The sequence below is a fragment of the Heterocephalus glaber genome, unplaced genomic scaffold (assembly GCF_053883595.1).
Source record: "Heterocephalus glaber isolate CG9 unplaced genomic scaffold, H.glaber_assembly_v1.0 deba00001666, whole genome shotgun sequence".
NCBI classification, from domain to species: domain Eukaryota; kingdom Metazoa; phylum Chordata; class Mammalia; order Rodentia; family Bathyergidae; genus Heterocephalus; species Heterocephalus glaber.
This window is the reverse complement of record NW_028258406.1, coordinates 19,403,276-19,421,768: the sequence shown is the minus strand read 5'-3', so window position 1 is coordinate 19,421,768 and position 18,493 is coordinate 19,403,276. Positions and strand designations below refer to the sequence as shown.

The window sequence follows — 18,493 nt, the reverse complement described above, 5'->3', positions numbered from 1 at the left end:
AATTTTATTGGTACATTTTAGATATACAAAATAATGACATTCATCATAGGAAATTTGCACCTTTACATAATCTCTCTTGGCTCTTACTTTTTCCCCATTCTCCTGCCCTCCCTTCAACCCCGCCATCCCTCCCTATTTACAAAGACTTTGTTTCCATTTTTTTAATTTTCTCATATTAATTTCATTCCCTTCTTTCCTTTCCCCTACCCTTACTTCCCCTTCCTTTTTGCCCCTTTTCTTCCTATTTAACATTATCTACTATACCTTTTAGTCAGTATTTACACTTTCAGTTTCTCACACTAGAGAAACTATTCGGTATTTATACATGTGTGTCCTATTTATTTCACTTAACAGTATCACCTCAATGTGCATCCATTTAGATATAAATGTCTCTAATTTCTTTTTATGGCTGAGTAGTACTGCATTTTATTAAAAAGCCACATTTTCTTTATCCAGTCTCCAGTTGATGGGCATTTGGGCTGTTTCCAAGTTTTAGTTATTACAAATTGTGTTGCTGTTAAGATGGGTACACATATATCACTGTGATATGATTCTTTTAATTCTTTGGGGAAGATACCCAGCAGGGGAATAGCAGGGTCAAATGGGACTTCCAGTCCTAGTTCTTTGAGGTATCTCCATACTGATTTCCACAGTGGTTGCACCAGTCTACACTCCCACCAGCAGTGGAGCAGGGTTAATCTTTCCCAACAGTCCCCACCAGCATTTGTTATTGGTTGATTTCATTATAGCAGCCATCCTTTATGGGGTGAGGTGGAATCTCAGCATTGTTTTCATTTGCATCTCTTGAATGACCAGTGATGTTGAACATTTTTTTCTTATACTTATTTGCTATTTCTACTTCTTTGTCTGAGAAATGTCTGTTCATTTCAGATGCCCATTATGGATTGGGTCTTTAAATTTGGGAGGCCTTATTCTTTTAAAGTTCTTTATAGATTCTAGATAGTAGGCCTTTGTCTGAGGAACAGCAGGTGAAAATTTTTTCCCACATGGGTTGTCTCTTCACTCTGTTGGTTTCTCTTGATGTGCAGAAGCTTGTTAATAGGAAGAGATCCCACTTGTTGATTGTGCTAGTTCATGGGCAACTGAAGTTTTGTTCATAAAATCTTTTCCTACACCAATGTCTTCAAGAATTCTATCTAACCTCTTTTTCAGCTGGTTCAACGTTTCTGTTTTAATATTTATGTCTTTAATGCATTTTGATTTTAGGTTAGTGCATGGTGAGAGATATAGGTCTAGTTTTAATCTTTGACAAGCTGAAACCCAATTTTTCCAGCACCATTTATTAAAGAGGCTATCCTTCCTCCAGTGAGGGTGTTTGGCTCCTTTGTTGAAGATGAGATGGCTGAGTGTGTCTGGAGTTGTTTTGGCATTGTCTAATTTGTTCCACTGGTCAAGTCTGTTTCTTGGCCAGTACCATGCTGTTTTTATCAGAGTAGTTTTGTAGTATAGTTTCAAGTTGGGGACTGTGATACCCCCTGCCATGTCTCTGTTGCCTAGAATTGCTTTTGCTATTCTGGGTCTCTTCTTGTTCCAACTGAATTTTTGGATTGTTTTCTCAAGGTCCACGAAGTATGCTGCTGGGATTTCAATTGGGATTGCATTGAATCTATATAGCAGTTTTGGAAGTATGGCCATTTGCATTATGTTGATTCCTCCTACCCACGAGCAAGGGATGTCTTTCCATTTTCTGATATTGTCTTCAATCTCTCTTTGCAGAGTGCTATAGTTTTCACAGAAGAGGTCTTTGATTTCTTTCGTTAGGTTGCTTCCTAGGGATTTCAGTTTTTTGGATGCTATTATGAAAGGAATTATTTGCCCTATTTCCCTCTCAGTGAGTCTGTTGTTTGTGTACAGGAAAGCTATTGATTTTTGTGTGCTGACCTTGCAACCAGCTACTTTACTGAATATGGTTAATAAGTCTAGAAAACTTTTGGTGGAGTTCTTGGGGTCTTCTATATAGAGTATCATGCCATCGGCAAATAATGACAATTTGACTTCATTTCCTATATTCATTCTTTCTTTCTCTTGTCTAATTGCTGTGGCTAATGTTTCTAAAACTATATTGAACAAGAGTGGTGATAGTGGACATCCTTCTCTTGTTCCTGATTTTAGTGTGAAGGGTTTCAGTTTTGGACCATTTAGTATGATACTGGCTATTGGTTTTTCACAGATGCCTTTTCTCAGACTGAGGTAGAGACTATTCCAATTTTTTGTAGGGTTTTTATCATAAATATGTGTTGGATTTTGCCAAATGCTTTTTCTGCATCTATTGAGGTGATCATATATATTTTTTTCCAATTAAGTTTACTGGTACATTTTAGATATAAAATACAGTTATGTTCATCATTGGGATCTTGTACCTTTACATGATGTATCTTGGTTATTTTTTTCCCCTTCCCCTGCCCTCCTGTCACCTCTCCACCCTTCCCTATTTGCAAAGATTTTGTCTCCATTTTTTTCTGTCATATTTTTTCTTTTCCCTTCTTTCCTTTCCCCTACCCCTCCCACTTCCCCTACTCCTTTAGACCTTTTCTTCCTCTTGCACGATATCAATTATACATTTTTAAAATTACAATATCAAAATTGAGAGGAAATTATCACAGATTTTATAGAATTTAAAAGGATATAGAAAGCATATTACAAAAATCTTTTTTGAAATAAATTTGACAACTTCTAAGAAGTACCTTGGAAGACAAATTAATGAAACTGATTCTGGAGGATATATAAAATTTAAACAGCACCTATTAAAGAAAGTATATTCCTAGCTTGAAAACCTACCTATATTACAACAACAGGCTCATATACATTTGAACTGATGAATTATATCAAACATTTAAAGGAGAAAAAAGAAGGAACATTTCTCCCCTCATTTTAGGGAATCAACATAGTGCTAATACTAAAACTGGATAAAGATAATAGAAGAAAAAAGTGTGAACACAGATAGAAATCTGACAAAACCAACTATTAGAAGTCAGATCTGGCAGTATGTAGGAAGTGGTTTTATTATAGGAATGGCAGTGTTGGTTCAGCATTGGAAGATCCACCCCCGTAAGTTATCATTTTAACAGAGGAAAGGAGAAAGCTATATGATCCTATCAGTAGTTGCAGAAAAAGTACTGGACTAAATTCTACAGGTGTTCATGGTAAAAGCTATCAGAAGACTAGAAATAGAACAGAATCTTCTCAACAGATTAAAGACATGTAATCCATACTTCAAGCAAAAACGCCTTATATGAATGGAAAAGATACAATGCTTTCTCCTTAAAGTGGGAAACAAGGGCAGATATGCCTACTCTTCCTCTGTCCATTAAACTTTGAAACATAGGCCCAAACCAAAATAGTCTGGCAATAAAAAGACACAATTAGCATACAATTGGCAAGGTAGAAGTAAAATCTTTATATGTAGATGAAATGATCATTTACAGAGAAAATACTAGTAAATCTCTAGGAGCCCCTAGAATTTGTATTTGAATTTAGCAGGATTAGAAAATACAAGGTATAAATAAGAATTCATGTCTATCTATAATTGCTATAAATGAAGAATTGGATATTGAAATTTAAAAGTTATGTAGGAGTACAAAGGACCTAGGAAAGGAAAATGAAAAAACAAAAAAGTGTTGGAAGACATTTATTACCTAATTTTAAGACTTCCTGTAAAGCTACAGGAATCAAGGCAGTGTTGGCGCAAAGACATAGATCATTGGAATAAAACAGAGAATTTAGAAATATAACCACACATATGTGATCCACTGAGTTTTGAAAGATTACTTAACATTAACATTTTATAGAACATAAACTCAATTCAAGAGCAGAGGAAAAGACTGTTTTCAGCAAATGGCACTAGAACACCTGGCATCCGTATGTAAAAAATTAACCTCAACCCTTTATTTCCATACATAAAAAGAGCTTGAAAGAATCTATGAACCTAAATATGAAAGACTAAAAATATAAAACTTTAAAAAGAAATTATGTGGGAAAATGTTCATGAATTTCGGGTAGGCAAGAATTTCTTAGGATACAAAAAACAAGATGTATAAAAGAAAAAAACTGATAAATGAGATTCCATCAAAATTTAGAAATTTAAATGACATCATTAAGAAAATGAAAAGTTGTTAAACAGCATATTTATAATGCATATAACCTAGGAGCAGAATATATAAAGAACTCTTACAGCTCATTAATAGACAACCCAATTAAAAAGTAGACACAAGAAGATAAATAGGCAGTACACCACAAGGAAAGGTGTGCAACACTAGAATCAGAAAACTACTAATCAGTACAATAACAAGACTGAATTATACATTCATTAGGGAGATGAAGTTAAAAGTTTTAAAAGAACAAATGTCAGCTTAGGTGTGAACCAGTTACAACTTATTAATACTGCTAATGTGAATGTAAAATGATAAAACCATTTTGAAAAACGAAATTTCTTGTATTACTGTCAAGAACCAACAGTTCTGTTCTTAAGTTTTTACTTAAGAGGAATGAAAACAAATGTTCACAATAGATTTGTACATACAAGTTGACCATCCCTTATCTGAAATTCTTGGAACCAGAGTGTTTCAGATTTTCATTTGAAATCTACTTGATCTGCAAAGAGAATAGCTACTCCTGCTTTTATTTTTTGGGTTCCTGTCACATGGAGTATTGCTTTTCACCGTGTAACTTTCAGTCTATGAGCTTCATTTTGAATTATATGTGTTTCTTGTACGCAGCATAATGTTGGATCTTGCTTCTTGATCCATTCTGCTAGTCTATTTCTTTTGATTGGTGATTGAGACCATTAACATTGATGGTTATTACTTATACATATTGGCTTATCATTGTCATGACTTTTTCTGTTTGTTGGATTCTCCCCCTTTGTGTTTAATTTCTTGTTGTGCATGACAGATTCATTCTGGTGTACTTCCTGGGGTTGTGATCCTCATTGTTTTTTCCTAGGATATTGACTAAAATTTTTTTGAGTGCTAGTTTGGTATTCATGAAGTTTCTAAGGTGCTCTTTGTCATGAAAGTATCTTATTTCTCCATCAGTTTTGAAAGATAGTTTTGCAGGGTACATCAATCTGGGTTGGAGGCTGTTTTCCTTCAGGGCTTGAAATACAACACTCCAAGCTCTTCTTGCCTTGAGGGTTTGCACTGAGGAAGTCTGCTGTGATTCTGATGGGCTTTCCTTTGTATGAGATTTGTTTCTTTTCTCTAACTGCTTGTAGAATTTTGTTCTTCTGTTGGGTTTCTGGAATCCTAACTATTATATGCCTATGTGTAGATTTTTTTTTTTGATTAAGGCTAGCTGGAGTCCTATATGCCTCACTTACCTGTATGTCAAGTTCTTTTCCCCTCCTTGGGAAGTTTTCTGCCATCACTTCTGTGAACAGGTTTTTTATGTCATCTGCACTCTCTCCTGTTTCTTCATTGACTTCAGTCTTACGTTAGAAATTTTTCTTTTCCTGGTCACTAATAGCAATCTTATCTTCTATATCTGAAATTCTGTCTTCACATTGGCTCATTCTGCTGCATAGACTTTCAATGGAGATTTTAATCTCCTGGAAATCTGTTTGTATCTATTTTATGGATTCCATTTGTTTCCTATGTTGGGATTCCATCATGTTCCTCAGCTCCTCTATTTTTTTTTATCTGTGTCCGCTCTAGATTTATTAATCATGTCTTGCACTATGGGCACAATCTTTGCTGTTATCTGAGTAATTATTTCTGATTTCATTTTTCCCAGATCCTCTTTTGTTGCCTGATGTTCAGAGAGTACAGGTGGTTGAGTATCAGATTGTTCCATCTCGTTTCCCTTTTGGGTTGGTGTAGGTGATCTGGAAGTCTGGTTCTGACATTTGTTTAAGTGTCTTCTCATTTCAAGGGGGGTGTGTGTGGTGCGTGCTGCTGATGCCTGTGAGGCTCACTTCCTCGGTACTGGGAGCAGTGGTACGATGGCCCCAGCTCCTTAGTGCTGGGGGGCGGTCTCGGCTCCTTGGTGCTCAGGGTGGTGGTACGGTGGCCCAAAAGGCTCACCTCCTCGGTGCTGGGTAGGCTCTGCTCCTCGGTGCTCAGGGTGGTGGTGTGGCAGCCCAAAAGGCTCAGTTCCTTGGCCTATATTGCCCCTTTTCACTATAAGTACCCTCTTCAGTTAGTAGTGAAGATAATAAAATCATAAAGACAATGTTTTTCTTCCTAATTTTAAAAATAGACTAGAAGCACTGCATTAAGAACTTTAGGTGGTGTGCAATCCTCAATTTCAAGGAATTTAGGATTTTTTTTTTTTTTCTTTTTGAGATAGAGTCTTATGTTGTCCAGCTAGCCTTAAATTCCTGAACATGATCTTCCTGCCTCAGTCACCCAAGCAGCTTGGACAATAGGTACGAACCACTGTACCCAGGTCTGCTTTTACTTTTTGGCTATTATGAATAATGCTGCTATGGACATTTGTGTATTATTTTTTTTCATTGCTAAGCACTGAACCTAGGGCTAGGAAAGCACTGCTCCAGCTAATGAGTTTAGAATCTTTATGTAAAACACAGGCAATAAAGCTATTAAAAAAAGTGGGCAGATGAAGAATACCAAGGCCCGAGATAGCTTAGGAAGGCTTTACAAAGGAAATGGGAGCGATATGATATTCTTGGCCACCAAGTATGATAGAGAACTCTTGGGTAAGAAAGAGGACAGAAATTCCTGAGTATAAGAGCAGAAGTGAAGAATGAAGAGTGAGTTCCACTCAAGGGAAGATGAGTAATTTTATGAATTTGGTGAGGTACCTGGTTGAAGTAAGAATTGAAAGCAGTTAAATTTAAAAAACTGAATAGGAACATGAAGAATCTTCATTTCAAATTAAGGAAACTGTTTCTTTGAGGGAAAGCTGTGGTTCAGAATGATTAATCTAGGTATAAAACAGAAGTCATATTAGAAGGTGAGAGAAGTGCTGGAAAGCAGTTATGGACAGAACATGTATGGAAATACAGTATTCCTCAGGGCAGAAATCACAGCTGGCACAATGCTGAGATGACATGCCCAAGAGACAAGAGGATATACCAAGAACACTAAACATTTAGCTGGGACACTGCCTTCAATTAGGGCAGGGGAGAATGGAAGACAGATCATTAAATGACCCTAGATAACATGAGTAGTAGTAGGAGAATGCAACTGTACTATCAGAGATGCGGAGGTATATGTTAATATCACACAGATTGTTAAGAGAAACTGTTGTATCCAGATTGTTTTGATTTACCTTCACCTGTGAAAAATCCTCAAAGACAAGGAATAATCTGAAGTAAAAAAAAATCTGAAAGATTTCAGTCTTAGCTCAAGGTGTTCAAACTTTGATATTTGGTGCTCAAACCTTGTTGCTTGAAAAACTAGTTTAGGAAGCCAGACACATCATAAGCTTAAATATTGCATGGTTTCTCTTATATTAGAAACTCAAACTATAAATAAAGAGCAACATAAAAGACAATAGGAAGCATGGTGTTAGATATTTTTCAAATGGGAAGGAGCTCGAGAGATCGAGGGAAAGGGAACAAGGGGAGAGAAAGGTGATGAAAAAAGGAATGAAGATGTGTTACATACATGTACCAACTCCATATAAGGAATGTAAAGATTATATAATGCAAATATGTACTAAAATGTTAAATTAAAAAAAAAAGGGAAACCAAAGTTTCAGCTTACTAGTGCAGAGTTACAAGGAATGGCCACCAGCCTCTGAAGCCTTTTTAAAGCAAATCTGGATACCAGGTCCTGGTTCCATCTCCAGTGAGCCATTTAATGGAATTAAGAGTTACCACTCTTAATTTTAAATGAGTTCAAGAATTCTAACTGCTGTTATGTTTTGAAATTTTATTTTCATTCTTCTTCTATCCTCAATACGTTTTCATTGTCCTAATTTTGCCTCAGTATTTTAAGTATCCTGGGATTATCCTTAGTATGGAAAATTTCAGCATTTAGCAAATATGAGAAATTCATCCTATGTTAATCATATTCTTATTTCTTTTTTTAATGGTTACCAACACCTTCCATCACTTTAATCTGTATTAGGTTATCATAATTTTTTGTTTTTGCTTTGTTTTCTGAGGCAGAGTCTTACAATGTAGTCCAAGCTTCATTCTTCTTGCCTCAGCTCTTATTTCTTAAGAAGAGCAATATGCTATGCCTACATAGTACATCTTGGTGCATATTTTTAGTATTTTTCTTTTTTACTTAGTGTTGTAAGATTTTTAAAGAAAGTATTAAGATTTTACTTTGCTAGGACTGCTTGAAAGAAGAGTCTACAAGGTCAAGCTAGAAAAGACTGAGCCATGACAATGGGATTTAATGATTCAAAAACCCCCTGAGGGGTCCCCAACTCAGAATATTTTAAAATACAGGACATGTCTGAGCTCCTAGAACTTGTCATTTTCGATTTCTTTTATTTTTTACCCTCCTCTAGATCAGATGATCTCAAATTCCACCCAGCACTGAGTTATTTGCAATTTCTCATTTAGTAGGTCCAAGTGGGACCACAGAATTTATATTTCTAACAACTTCCCAGATGATGCTGATAGAATAGTCTGGTGACTTCTTTGAGAACCATGGGTCTAAGCTTATTATGTTTATTTAATAAGCCTGTATATACTGTAATTCCTTCCTATGATTCAGTGATGTGTAAAGAGAAAGCCTATGGATGTGTTTTCCCACCCCCACCCTGTTACCTGGAGTGGCTGTTTGAATGACCATCTATCTCCTTAAAGGGTCTGACCATATACCTCTCCTCCCGTGCAATCTGACTGAGAGCCATAATGAACAGTTTTTTTTTTATTCATCAAGTTTATTGGTACATTTTAGGTATATAATAGGATGACAATCATCAGTGGGAATTTGTACCTTCACATGATATATCTTTGGTTCTTATTTTTTTCCCCCATTTCCCTGCCCTCCCTTCAACTCCTCCACCTCTCCCTATTTACAAAGACTTTGTTTCCATTTTTTTCCTTATCTCATATTTATTTATTCCTTTCCCCTACCCCTCCCACTTCCCCTTCCCCTTTAGAACTTTTCTTCCTATTTCACCATAGTTAACAGTTTTAAATATAAATTTGCTTATAGAGGTCAGTAAACAATTTAACATATTTGTGTGTGTCTGTATGTGTATTAATTGGCAATAAACCTTGGTATTACATGATAGAATTGTAAGAATTTTAACAAATTACAAAGACATTAGAAACTTCCTCCTTAGAAGACCTGTTGGTATGATAATCATCACTGAACCAAAAACAATCTAACATCATTATACAAACTAGACTGAAAGTGGATACTTATCAGATATTTTATAACTATGAAAACCATACTTGGAAATTTAAATAATGTAGCCATTGAAGTTTTTTAAAATGAAGCTATTAAAAAATAATTTATATATAAACAGCAAATATTATTATGCACTGTATAATCAAATTTCCAATCATTGTGTTTTCTCTAAGGTTTTGAAGGAGTACTAAAATATTACCTTTGATTTTTCATAATGAAAACAATTTGAAGTGACTTAAAGTGATTTGATTAAATAAACATGGGTAGAAAGTTCAAATGTTGAATTTATTAACTAATATTAACAAATATTTAAACTGGCTAACTGGTGAATTAACTAATTGAAGCACTGTTTGTCAAAAAAACCCAGCAATGTATTTAATGACCGAATCAAAGAGCAAAAATATACCATACAATGATGCAATGGTAGGGAAGATAAATTTCACAAATATCCATGGAAGAATTTTCAAAGCCTACTACTGCTTCAAGTAAGCAAGAGTGATAAATCAACATATTTTCAGTATTTTCTAATAACATCCATATTTTCAAAGATGTTTGTTCACAAGCAAATTAAGAGTCCTATAAAATATTAAAACTGGTTTTGAGGTTTTGAATTTAAATATATCAAGTCTGAGAAGCATTATATCACACAAAAATTTAAAAAAAGCTTATTAGAAAAAGTCAAATTAACAGTTAAGATTTAAAACCCAAGGAATGAAGTATATACTTGACTTTAAAACAATAAAAACAAGAAACCAATCTTTTAGGGGCTTTCTTTCTTTTTCTTTTTTTTTTTTTGGTATTGGGAATCAAACTCAGGGCCTTTCAGGGACTTTTGAAGCTTACCTTAAATTTATATTTTGTACTACGCCTGAGATTTTTCACTGTATAAGCAAGATCTTCTCCATCATATTTAGGCTTAAAACCATATCCCTGGAAAGGGAAAACAAAATCTTCATTAGATGTCGAACAGCAGAATGGGGAATAACAATGACTCCGGTTCCTCTTCATCTCTTATTATGGGTGTTGTGATTTTCTGTTGAGTGTAACCCTCACCTTGATGCTTCTATCTTGAGTAGATGGACCCAGAAATGATACTGAACTTTTGTAGAAGGATGAGGGAGTTTATTTTGGTAGCCAAGGAAAAGATTTTTGTATTGAGGGAAGAGTAGGGGCCAGTGGCAATTTCATCACCTGTGAGCTATTTTCAGAACTAAAAAGAATTTCCCAGAGACACTGCAAGAGTTAATCAGATATAACTATTCAGCAAACTTAAATTTGTCCCAAAGGCACAGTTGTATTTAGGTGAATAAAAAGATGGCTGGTTGTGCTGGCAGGTAAGAATATTGCTTAGGTTTAAGAATGCCATTTACAGTCCCAAAGACAAGGCTTTACTACTTTCTCAGAAGCTGGTCACAAAAGACTACATGTTATGTGATTCCACTTAAATGGATACTGACATATCCATAAAAATGGAAAGTATATTAGTGGATAAGAAGATGGGGGTAAGCTACTGCTAACCAGAAAAGACAGGCTTTATTCTGCAATTAGGAATTAGGTAATGGTTCCATGATCTTGTGAATATATTATAAACCTTTGAATTGTATACTTTAAAATGTTGAATTTTGTGATAAGCTTCTTTTACTTATGATAATATTTTCTAGGTTCATTCATGCTGTGGCATTTGTTTGTACTCCACTCCTTTTAATGGCTTAATGATGTTTCATTTTATTGACTATACCAAATTTTGTTCAAATCATTCATCTACTTATGGACACGAAAGCTGCCCCTCCTCCACCCCCCCGTTATGTTCCCCAGGTTGGCTTCTAACTTCTGGGCTCAAGCGAACCTCCTGTTTTACCTTCATGAGTAGCTGGGAATACAGGTGCGAGCCATCACTTTCTATTTTTTGGCTGCTATGAACGCACATGTGCATGTGTGCACGTATGTGTGTGTATGTATTTGTGTTCTACAGTGCTGTGATAAGACCAAGGGTCTATGCATGCTAGGTAAATGTTCAACCAGTGAGCTACAACCTAGTCCTGTGTACAAATTTTTGTATCAATCTATGTTTTCACATTCCCCTAGGTATATAACCTAGGAGTGCAGCATTTATTTTTGACCTATACTGCTTTATATGAACTCTTTAAAGCTACTGAACTATGGATAGAATTGATAGAAGACACCATAACTCTAGGGAGGCTAGGTTCTAGTTCACAGGAGATGAGTGACAAGTCACCAGATTCAGGCTGTGTTACAGTCTCATGTGAGCCTTAAAATCTTCTCTGGCACTTTGGGAAGCAATGTATGAACACACTCGGAGAAGGCAGACATACCATTCCCTCATCTTTCAAAGTTGTTTAGTCTAGAAGGCTGTGGTGATCTTTCCCTCTCCCTATTTCTCTCAGGGACATATACATATATGTGTGTGCGTGTGTGTGTGTGTCGCACTGGGGATCAAGCCCAGGGCTTTGCACATGGTAGGCAAGTGCGCTACCACTGAGCTATAACCCCAGGCCCAAAATGGATATATTTAAAGTTTCCAAGCACAGACATATACATCCTCCAAAAACCAAACCAAACCAAACCAAACCAAACCAAACCAAACCAAAACACTCTAAAACTAAATCACCTCTTTTTATACATCAAGAAAACAAAAGACTGAATTCCCTCTTGCTCCCAATCCCTTCTAAATACCACACTTACTGAAGTTTCTTCTTCCATCTCTAAAATGTATGAAATTCCTTCATCTGATGGTGTTCCTGAGGGTTTACTCCACTGTAAGGACAACCATGTAACTCCAGCCTTAGCCAATACAGGACTTGCTGGCATAGAAGGGGCACAGCCTGAGGTGTAATATAAGACTTCTTCACTAAAGCCACTGTTGAAACAAATGGTTTTTAGGCAGGAATGAAAAAGAATTATTTTTATAGCTAATGAACAATTTTTTTTTTAACTAATGATGTACTTTGAAAATGGAAATATCTGTTTATTTACTGAAGTACTGGGGATCAAAGCCAAAGCACTGAGTAAGTGAGGCAAGCACTCTGGCACTGAGCTATACTCCAAGCTATAGAAGATGAAAAATCTTGATAGTGAATTATAATCCAAATAATATATTTTGGGTTTGATAATGTCCTGGAGGTAACAAGGTCAGAAATCAAGAAATAAATTAGCATTCTTTTGAAATTGTAGTTTTGTTCAGATTTTTAAACCTTTATATCTATAATGCATGTAGTCAAATGAAGAAATACACAAAACACTTTGTAGGGGAAATATAAATAACAGCTTTCTATTGGTATAAATGTTGTTCCTTTTAAATACACTTTCACATAATGCCATGCACATGAGACAGAAAATGCAAATTCTCAATTGTATAATTAAACCTACCACACCAATAAAGGTAAGGAGGCATATCTCTAAAATAGTCTCAATGTGCCTATCGAAAGGTCTTTTAATTTAAATTAGGTATTGTAGAGGCTCTTAGAATTCACCAGAAGTAAAAAAAAATTTAAATTTATTTGTTCCTTTGTGTTTTTTTATTAGTACATTTGCAACTTTAAACAATGAAAGTACATATGCTGAGGTTTAATAGAAAAACTTCTTGATCACATGAACAGGTTAATTTATATTTGAAATCAGAAAAATTGCTGATTTTAATTTTTTCTGTGTTCCTTACATAAGTTAGGGTTTTTCTGTTTTTCTTATAGCTTTTCCTAGGCTGGTAATATTGCAACTATATCACAACAGAAAAGCAGAATTTTTAGTGGATAATTTGGACTGAAAAATCATACATTGGAGTTGACCAGATAAGCTAAAATACTTAAATTATTTTATGAAATGTATCTTACCTTGTACCATACTCGTTTTTGGCTGCTAGTCTAAATTTACAACCCATTGCTGGTGACAGTTTAGTAACTTTAAATTGTTTCTGTGAGCCCATGTAACACTGACAGAATTCTCCATTTTCTTTTCCCTAAAAGAAATGGCTAATTATTATAAATCAAATATAATACTATAAAAAGATAAATCCCTATCAATTTCTTTTTGGTAGTCACATATTTGCGAGTATACATTAAAAATATTCTCTGTTAACTGTAAGTCATGGATCTCAAGAAAAATCTGAGATATTATACATCTTCCATATAATATAATTCATAAAGTACAGAATTTAAAAACTAGAAAGTAAGGATCTTTGTATAGCTTCTTGAATTAAGTATGGTGTTTTAGCCAATGTTAAATCTCTGGATGGAGTAACAGAAACTTTCCAGGTATGGATCTTACAATTTTAATTGGTAGTAGTAAGAACAGGAGCTCTGATATAGACCACGGCCAGCTTTCCCTCACTATAAAAAGGAGGAGGCAAGTTGTTTTAAGAAGAGATCCCTACCAACCCCCGAACTGCCACCTACATATGCTAAATGTTCTAAAGTAAAGATCTGGAGCTGCTACTGACCAGATTAATACTGAAAAAAAAAAAAAATTCTAACACAGAGAACAGCCAATTAGAGGCCATAAGAAGGGAGAGAGAAAAATTAGGATGGCTCAAGGTAATCAAAAATATCTAAGATGCAAAAGAAATCTAAGATGCTAAATAAAATGGATTAAATTCTTCAATCTCCACCTCCCTTGTCCCCCCAAAAAGGGTGGTAAAGGTGACTTCTTTGAAGAACAACTTTAGTCTGTATCTAGTTGCTTTACTGAACTCTTATTAGTCTTAATGATATTCACTTGAGTCTAGTAGTGGTTGAAGTAGGAAATTGTATCACCTCTAAATAACGGAATTTTGCTCTCCAGCCCAGACATGACGGCCATCTAACTTGTTTTAGTTTCAAGTTACATTACATTAACTATAACTTTCTTCATAATGTTAAATATAGAGTTGAGGAAAATTAGCAACTTTGACTTATTTTTGTTTTGAACAAAAATGGCTTAGTGATGGAACAAAAATTATTTTTCTACTCCTAATTTGCTTTGAATTTTAATTGGAATGGGTGATTTTTTTTAACTGGAATGGTAAATTTTAACAAATACCCCCATCATTTATTAAGATGATAAGTTACCCTTTTATATTAATGTGATGTGTTAATAGAGTTTTCAATTCTCAATTCTCTTAGAACTCTGTACTAAACCTCGGTTATGCTTTATTCTTTTAACATACTGCTGAATTCCCCAATTATCAGTGAAATGTATTCCACTCTCCCGGTCCATCCTCTTAGATTGGTAGAAGCTGCAGGACAAGAAAGAACACGACAACTGATAGCAAAACCTGTGCCAGTCTTAATAATGGCTGCCAAAGTTATATAGATCCTAATCCCTAGGACTTGTGAATGTTACCTTACATGGAAGAGACTAAACAACATGACTAAATTAAGGACCTTGAGATGGGAAACTACATTATCTTGGTGGATCACAAGTGACTTTTTAAGCGGAGGAGATTTGAACATTGAAGAGGAAAGTGATGTAACAATGGAAGCAAGGGGGAGAAAAGGCAACACGATATAGTCATGAACTAAGTAATGAAGACACCCTACAGAAACGATGGTCAAGAACCCCTAGAGGGAACACTACCATGATGACACCTTGATTTTGGTCCTGTAAAATCCATTTCAGATTTCTGGCCTCCAGAATTGTAACAGAATAAATAAGTTGTTTTAAGTCACCAGGTTTATGGTAATTTGTTACAACAGCCTTAAGAAATGAATACTCTGTGAAATAAATAGGACACACATGTGTAAATACCGAATAGTTTCTCTGGTGTGAGAAACTGAAAGTGTAAATAAGGACTAAATGTATAATAGGTCATGTGAAATAGGAAGAAAAGGGGCAAAGAGGAAGGAAGTGGGAGGGCTAGGGGAAAGGATAGAAGGGAATGGGATTAATATGAGAAAATGGAAAAATAGGAACAAATCTTTGTAAATAGGGAGGGCTGGAGGGGTTGAAGGGAGGGCTGAGCAAGGGTGAAAAAATAAGAACCAAGAGAGAATATGTAAAGGTGCAAATTTCCAATGATGAATGTCATTATATTGTATACCTAAAATGTACCAATGATTAGAATGAATAATCGATAATGGAAAATAGGAAGAAAAGGTCCAAAGGGGTAGGGGTAGTGGGAGGGGCAGGGGAAAGGAAAGAAGGGAAAGGAAAAATGATAAGAAATGGAAAAAATGGAAATAAAGTCTTTGTAAATAGGGAAAGGTGGAGGGCGTGAAGGGAGGGCTAGGAATGGGGAAAAAATAAGAACCAAGATGCATTATGTAAAGGTACAATTCCCAATGAGAAATGTAATTGTGTTGTATACCTACAATGTACCAATAAAAGAATTTAACACACACACACACACAAAAAAGAAATGAATACTCTTGCCATTAAGGTGGATGTGAAAAACAAAACAGGGTAGTTAGTCTATAATATTTTCTAAGAACACTACTAGCCTACTCATGAATCATATAAGATGATACATACTGTTTCTTAAAGAGAAACAAAATTAAAATAGTCATAAATGTTATTTCTATCTGGAGACAAGCATATAATTTTTAAACATTTAAAAAGATTAAATTTATTTACCTCATCCCATTCTAAAATGAAGCTTTGGATTTTAGAACCATTGTCGCTAGGTGCCTAAAACAAACACCAAGAAAGAAACAAAATGAATACAAACTAGTACTTTCATAAATGGTATTTTAATGATCTAATCTAAGGAATCTACTTTATGGTGCAGATGTTCTCTGTCACTTAGTCCTGGAAAAACATCTATAGAAAAACAAAACAAAAGGCTACTCAAGTAATAATCTCTTTTAGCAAAGACTACTTTAAATTTTTTTTTTTTGATACTGGGGATCGAACTTAGGACCTTGCGCTTGCGAGGCAGGCATGGTGCCACTGAGCTAAATCCCCAGCCTCTACTTTAATTTTTACAATCCTTAAAAAAAAATGACTTTGTTTTTCTTTCAAGTTTCATCAATTTTAAGTTTCTTATAATTTATTCTGTCATTAAAGATTTAATAAAGGCTGAGGTGGGAAGACTGCAAGTTCGAGTTCTACCTGGGCAACTTGGCAAGACCTTGTCTAAAAATAAAAAATAAAGGGGCCAGGAATGTAGCTGAGCAGCACAGCACATGCCTGGCAAGCACAAGGCCCTGAGTTCAATTCCTGGTACTAAAATAAAATAAAACAAAAAGGACTGGGAATGCGGTAAAAATGGCAAAGTCCTTCTCCCATCCAATTCCCAGTACTGAAAAAAATTTAATAAAATTAAAGCCCATCTTACAATTTAAATGGAGTTTTGCTAAAGAATGAAGAACTACTGTAGGGTGCTGAAGGGAACTTCAAGAAGGCACAATGTCTGGATCCCTTCTAGACTTAATGTATTCATCACCTAAGACTAATGACTCATATTCATTTTTGAGGGTGAAAATTTGTAGTCTTGCTTGACATTTTATTACAGTATTAAATCACTCTTAAGAGTATCAACCTTATGTTTAACTCAGTTTTCTTCTTATAACTTCAACCTATTTCTATTTGTTGAACAAATGATCACCACTGTTTTTACAACTTCAAAGTTGAAGACAACGGAGTCAAACTCCTCTTGTAAACAAATTGAGCTTTGGAAATGATTCTGCAGAGAGCTTACAAATTTTCTGGTGTCAATCTGGTTTTTATATAATACCACTAACTATGTACCTATGTACATAGTTATGATCAAGGATCATTAAGCTTTTTGGAAAGAGCCTTTTACAACATGGAGAGGTCTAAATTATTTGTTGAAACAGATCTTGCATTTAAAAAAAATTAAATATACTGTTAAATTAGAGTGATATTCTGATTCCAACACCAGTGGCAGTTAAAAGGGAATATAATGAGAAAGGGGCAAAGAATGGATTCTTGGGAAATTCTAACTTTTATATAGCAAAGAAAGAGAATTCAAAATTAGAGATCACAAGTCTGAGCAAGAAGAGTATAAAAATACATTTCCAAAGAGTTAATGACTCCAGATTGCTCTACTCTATTTGCTGAAGTCTCACATTTACTTTTTCTTTTAAAAACATTTTTGGTGAGGCTATGAAAACATCTATTTTGAACAAGTTGAGACCTATTTTCCAGCTTTTATTCAAGATGGAGGGGAAACTATTATGTGTACAGTGTTTTACGTTATCTAATTTAATCATCATATCAACTCCATAATATACTATTAAATCACAGAAATTGAAAGTGATGCAGAACTGAATTTGGTCTGTCTGATCCCAAAGCCAATATTTCTATCAAATAATATTCCAAGGGATGAGTAGGTCAGTATGGTTCCTGGCAGTAAACACAGTAAAAGATAAACTTCAGCTTTTTATCATCACTATTGTCCAGCATTTCTAAACAATGTCAGCAGATAAAACACTTCTCTCAACTGCTACCCCAAGTGCCAACTCATGCCACTGTTCTTTTTCTGGGCTAACCCCCACTAGAATGCTTTTAAATTTGGTAATGTAGCAGAGTCAAAAGTGTGAATATTCAAGTCACTAAACTAAGCAAGATTTCTTATATTTGAAATTAAATAAAAACAATAGGCATTAGGCTCCTTATGTGTCAGGCCTACTACAAAAACCTAACAGAAATGATCTGTTTAATTCTCTCAAAATCTCTGAGGTATACATTATCTCCAATAGGTTTTTTTCTTCAACTGCTGTGATTACTGTGTGTTTTACAGGGCCATTTGTAGAAAGGTCTATGTCTGTACAATCTGTATGGGCAGCATGAAGAAGTAGCACTGTCTTTGTCATGTACAGGGCTGTTGGAATAGTGTTAAAGGCAGAAGTTTCAAATCTGAATTTTAATTATCTTCAAAAGGTTTCAGAAGGAAAAGTAGCTCTGATTTTTGTTCTTGAGGTAAGAGTAGATAATTAAGATGAGTAGTTATAACTCACTGTAAATCAAAGGTTCCCAACACGGGTAGTATTTCCTTCTAGGGAGTACTTTGAAATTTTGTGAGGGGTGGTTCTGATTTCACCACAATAATGCAGGAGGAAGGGCTGACAGTTATGGAGTGGAGACCAAGGATGCTGACAGTCCTATAGTATGCAACAATCAGCACAGTAAGAAATTGTTTCCTTCTTCTAGGACCTCTGATGTCCTCCTAGATGTCTATGTGGGTAAAATATCTGTAGGTGTGATTATCAGAGCCTGTAATCTAATTTTTATTTTGTAAG

The 18,493-nt window shown here is 35.0% G+C and overlaps 1 protein-coding gene across 5 annotated transcripts in view; it reads right to left on the bottom strand.

Moving 5' to 3' along the window:
* Nucleotides 1-18,493, bottom strand: part of Fndc3a (fibronectin type III domain containing 3A) — a 190,252-nt gene that overhangs the window by 31,472 nt on the left and 140,287 nt on the right. For all 5 annotated transcript variants that reach the window (XM_021257842.2, XM_087197348.1, XM_004844172.4 and 2 more), the window contains 4 exons: nt 15,864-15,917; nt 13,148-13,272; nt 12,003-12,177; nt 10,143-10,229 (listed from right to left, as the gene is read on the bottom strand). In XM_021257842.2, the coding sequence (XP_021113501.1) occupies nt 10,143-10,229; nt 12,003-12,177; nt 13,148-13,272; nt 15,864-15,917 (441 nt within the window). The remainder of the gene's footprint in view (nt 1-10,142; nt 10,230-12,002; nt 12,178-13,147; nt 13,273-15,863; nt 15,918-18,493) is intronic.